The sequence below is a fragment of the Camellia sinensis genome, chromosome 4, assembly GCF_055761805.1.
Source record: "Camellia sinensis isolate YWXY chromosome 4, ASM5576180v1, whole genome shotgun sequence".
In the NCBI taxonomy this organism is placed as follows: domain Eukaryota; kingdom Viridiplantae; phylum Streptophyta; class Magnoliopsida; order Ericales; family Theaceae; genus Camellia; species Camellia sinensis.
The window spans coordinates 184,950,453-184,955,394 of NC_138964.1; the positions used below are offsets into that span (position 1 = coordinate 184,950,453).

A 4,942-nucleotide genomic window follows, 5' to 3' on the forward strand; every position below is an offset into this window, starting at 1 on the left:
TATTAAGCCAACTCTTGCCCCCCCCCCTTTTGCTTGGAGGAAGAAACAGTGATGTAGACCACTTTTATCCCCTGTAGACCACTTTTCTTCCCTGCCAGCCACTTTTGGTGGTCGGTCAGCCAGGGTTGGTGGTCGATCGACCACCTCAAGTGGTCGGCAGCATGCCACCACCTTCTTCTCTCTTGGGAGACCCCTTTTTTGCTCTGTCGACCAAGTGTTTCCCCTGTCGACCACCTGAGGTGGTCGGTCGACTAGGTGGGGTGGTCGGTCGACCACTTTGAGTGGTCGGCGGCTATTTTTCACTTTCTGCAGATATTTTTGGTGCCAGCTGTGCCAGCTGTTAGGCACAGAATGCATCCTCCCTACACGTGTAGGGAGGGATTTGAGCAAGCTTTGGCTTGCATTTCGATATAAGGGAAGGTGTTTCCCCCTTAGAGAGGGTTCAGATTTTTAAAGAGCAAAAACTCTCCCTCTCTCTCTAGAATTCTCTTCAAATTTGTGCCTTAAAGTGTTGTTTCTTCATACTTTTGCACACAAACACTTACTCAAACACCTCCATCTTGTTGCTAAGGTACTTGGGAACCTTATTTGAGTGGTTTTGACCAGATTTTGCCTCAGAAGGTGCTGGTTTTGAAGTTGTGCTTCAAGGGTGAGTAATATGGCCTCTTTAAAGCTTTATTTTCATTGCTTATTTAGCCACCTTTGCATGCTATTGTAGGCTTTGTTTTCAACTACAAAAACTTTTATTTTAAAGCGTTTAAAAAGGTTGTTTGAGGCTTTGTTTGAGATAGGGGTGGTTTACTCCCTTTGGTGGCTTGTTTTGCCTAGCTTCTTGCCATCTTTTAAAGCTTTTGGGACCATCTCTTTTTGGCCTTCTCACCACTGAAACTCAAAGGAATTTCAGTGGTGGAAAAGTGGTTTTAAGGTCCCAAATGGGTGGGGGTGGTTCCCCCTCCTCTTCTCTTGTTTGCATGTGTTGATGGCCCATCAAAAGAGCATGTGTTTCTACTTCTTAATGGCTTTGTTTAGGCTCATTTTTGTGACTTTTTAGACCTTCCATAACTCTTTTTTTGGCTGTCTTGGTCACCTCTTGCATGCTTCTTGTACTTGTAGTGTAATCCTACTTGTAGCCTTGGAAAGTAGCATGTCATTGTGCCTTGAATTTGCTTACTTCAAGCACGTTTTTAGCCATTATTTTCCATTTCATAACTCTGTTTTTGGCTGTCTTGGTTGCCTTTTGCATGCTTCTTATACTTGTAGTGTAATCCTACTTGTAGCCTTGCAAAGTAGCATGTCTTTGTGCCTTGAATTGGCTCCATTTTAGCATGTTTTTAGCCATTATTTGCCATGTCATGACTCTGTTTTGGATTGGTTTGGTTGCCTCTTGCATGCTCCTTGCACTTGTAGTGCAATTTTGTTCACCAGCCTAGTGTATTTGGTGTTTTAGCCTATTGATCTTGCATGTGTATGCTCTACTCCAGCACATTTTTTGCTATGTTTTAGCATGCTTTAGGTCTGATTTGAGTGGTTTTGATCATGTATGCTTGGCTTTGCATAGCTATAGTGTATTTGGCTTTGTTAGCCTTGCACTTTGAGACCTCTAGCATGTCATATTTGAGCTTTTTGCATGGCATAACATCATTTGGCATGTTATTTTAGACCATATACTTCTTTCATACTCTCATGTTTATCACTCTTTAATTGTGTTTGAGAGTTGAGCCTTATGCCTAGTTTATGAGCCAATGCATGAACATCATCTTCTTGCTTTTCATGCTATCTTCTTAGTTCATTTTAGCCACTGTTTTGGCCTGTTATAGCTCTATCTTGGGCTGGTTTGGTTGTTTGTGCATAGTATCGCATGCCTCTAGTGTTGTGTCCTTCGTTAGTCTCGGTGTTCTTGACTCTTTACATGCATTGCATGAGTTGTTAGCATGTTTTAGCATCATTTGTCGTGCCGTTTCAGTGCTGAAATGTATACCATTGCATGCCATCTTTCATTTGTTGTATCACTTTAAAAGAGGTCTTAAGCTCGTTGTTGGTTTGAGCACGAAATTAAGGCGTTCATGCCCAATGGCATGATACTTCTTTCATGCTCAAGAAGCTTGTGGCTTGGTGTGTCTTTCCAAATTAGAGGACTTCTCACTTTTGGATTTAACCGGTTAAAGGACTTATCGGTAATCTAAAACGAGTAAACAAAATGAATCAAAGTAAAACATTCCAAGATAACATGTTTGTGTTGCATTACATGTGTTTGGGTCGGATGTTAATCCAAACACGAGAAATGAGAGATGTTTCATAATTAAAGTGATGAAATGTGCCTCATTTCTTGGTCGTTGTCCCCCTTGATTGTGTGTGATGGGGTGGAGGCCTTTCGAGTCTTATGTGTGCATTCATTGAGTTTTGCATAAGCTTGATCCTTTGGCCACCATGCATTGAAAATGCTTAGTTGTTGGCTCGAGAGCCAAGTGCCATACTCCTTTGAGCTTGAGATATGATAAGGAGTGTGGAAGTGCATACATTTCCTTGGAAATACACTGTCTTGCCTTTGTCTATGGATGAGTGGCTCGAGCAAACGGTGAAGACATTTGAGATGCTTCACATTGAAGATAGCAAGCTAAGGGTGACTCTAGCGAGTTACTACCTTAATAAGGATGCAAGCCAATGGTGGAAGTATGTCAACAGTAGAGTGGAGCCGACATGGGAAGCCTTTGTGGTTGCTTTCCAAGACAAGTATCTACCTCCCACTATTAGGAAGAGGTTGAGGCAAGAGTTTCAAGACCTTAAGCAACTTAACCCATCCATGGCCGAGTTTGAGGCGGCCTTCACTAGTTTGTCCCAGTTTGCGCCGGAGTTTGTGGCAATGGAAGAGCGTCATTGCATAGAATTTGAGAAGAGGTTGAAAACTGAGATCTTGTTCAAAGTTGCCAAAAATATGATTCGGAACTATGACCGTCTTGTGGAGGCGGCGGCACATGTAGAGATTACTGTGTAAGCCGAGGAGGAAAGACGTCGGGGTTCGAGGTTTAGGGGCCACGAGTCTCAAGGAGGCACCCAGTAAGAAGAACAGAAGCACCTCTTCATACCGGTCCCAACCACAATAGTGTAGATCTACTTTTCCCTTGCCTAGTGCAAGCTCGAGAAAGAATGCACCGGGTAGCTTTTCATGTTTCAAGTGTGGCCAATCGGGTCATAAGGCCTTTTCATGCCTACAGAAGGAAGGAGGGCAGCAGATGTTACCACCACCACCACCTAATCGATCTCAGAGTCAGTCTCAAAGCAGAGGGCAGGGACTTACTTGTTTTCAGTGTGGCCAGTTGAGGCATATGAGGAGAGCTTGCTGGTAGTTGGGAGGCGCGTCTGGCGTATCAAGGTCGAGACAGACTCAGAGCCACCAGCAAGCGCATTCAGTTCAGACTTCACGAGCTAATCAGGGAGCTGCTTCGGCTCAGTCAGTACAACAGGCCTATGCTCTCAGGGATAAGCAGGTTGATCAGAGACCATAGGGGCGCGTGTATGCTGTTACCGCGCCAGAGCAGTTACCAGGATCCTTAGTTATGAGAGGTATTTTTGTTGTGTGTAATTTTTTGGCTCATGTGTTGATAGATACGAGTGCATCTCATTCATTTGTATCTACTGCATTTGCTTCTGCATTGGGGTTAGAGGTGGCACAATTAGCGTCTCCGCTCAGGATAGAATCACCAGTTGGTGGTACGATCGACTTAGACCGAGGATGCCGCAGTTGTGAGATAGAGGTTTTCAGGCGACGACTTCCATTTGCCTTCGTGTTACTAGATATGTCAAGTTTTGATGTCATTTTAGGCATGGACTGGTTATCTTCGTACCGAGCTGTGATTGATTGTTACCGTTAGAGAGTTACAGTGTGCACCTCAAGTGGTGATTGTTTTTATTTTCTATGGGACTGAGTTGATAGGGTCTTGTCACCAGTTTTTAACCCTCGTAATAGGAGCAAGCTTAGTGACCTTCTTGGGACATTCTTGGACAGTAAGAGTGACGAGACCCTTGTTGAATTGCCAAGGGTAGTTTGTGAATACCAGGATGTCTTTCCCGAGGATTTTACTAGTTTGCCACCCCACCGGGAGATCGAGTTCTCCATTGACTTAGTGCCTGGCATGGCATCGATTTCTTTAGCGCCATATAGATTTGCACCCGCTAAATTGCATGAGTTGAAGATTCAACTCCAAGAGCTGTTAGACAAGGGCTTCATCCGTCCTAGTATATCACTGTAACTCGGCTTTTTGCGCTCCCTTTCGAAAGGCGAATAGCCCTACAGTTCGAACTCCACTTGTGGTTCTGAATCTAATTTCACTAGTGCAATGTGAAACAATGAAAACACAAAAAGAGTCCAAATCTGGCAATTCTTTTTGAAAAATCAATGTTTGAATCAAATGCCAAAATGGACTGCTTTGCCAGATTTCAAAGTCGCCACCTAAATATTTTTGAGAAATTTAGGAAACCCGAGACTCGTGCCAAAGGCCATTAGTCCGTTATCACCAAAGTGTCTCGGCTCAGGAACTTAGGTACAAGAGGGGAAGGTCATGAATTGAGCACCCCACTCGCCCGATCAAAGATTGGCCTCTACTAATCATGATATGTTTCTTATTTACATTATATGCCCTTGTTCCGATTTATTAGCTATTATTTACTATGTGACGCTCATACAAATATAGACTACATTGCAAGAATTGGAACGTTTGATCTCATGTTTTGTTTTGAAATTGTTTTGTGAATTTTGCCACTGTAGACACCCCATTTTTTACCGACCTTAAGACTCAGACGTCATCGTTTGTGCACGCGATGATTGCACATGTTTGTGCTTGTTTTGAGCGGCCAAAGGTCTCGGCTGAGTGCCTTGTCTTTGAGCCTCTTAACCCTTTGTGTTTTGGCCTTGGTTTTTGGGCCAAACTTTGTTGCCTCTTGCCTT

General features: G+C 43.6%; 1 protein-coding gene across 1 annotated transcript; it reads left to right on the top strand.

Moving 5' to 3' along the window:
* Window positions 1–2,551: 2,551 nt before the first annotated feature.
* LOC145824293 (uncharacterized) lies at window positions 2,552–2,992 on the top strand. Its single transcript, XM_082923925.1, has one exon. The coding sequence runs from the start codon at window positions 2,552–2,554 to the stop codon at window positions 2,990–2,992; it is 441 nt and encodes a 146-aa protein (XP_082780051.1).
* The last annotated feature ends 1,950 nt before the right edge of the window (window positions 2,993–4,942 follow it).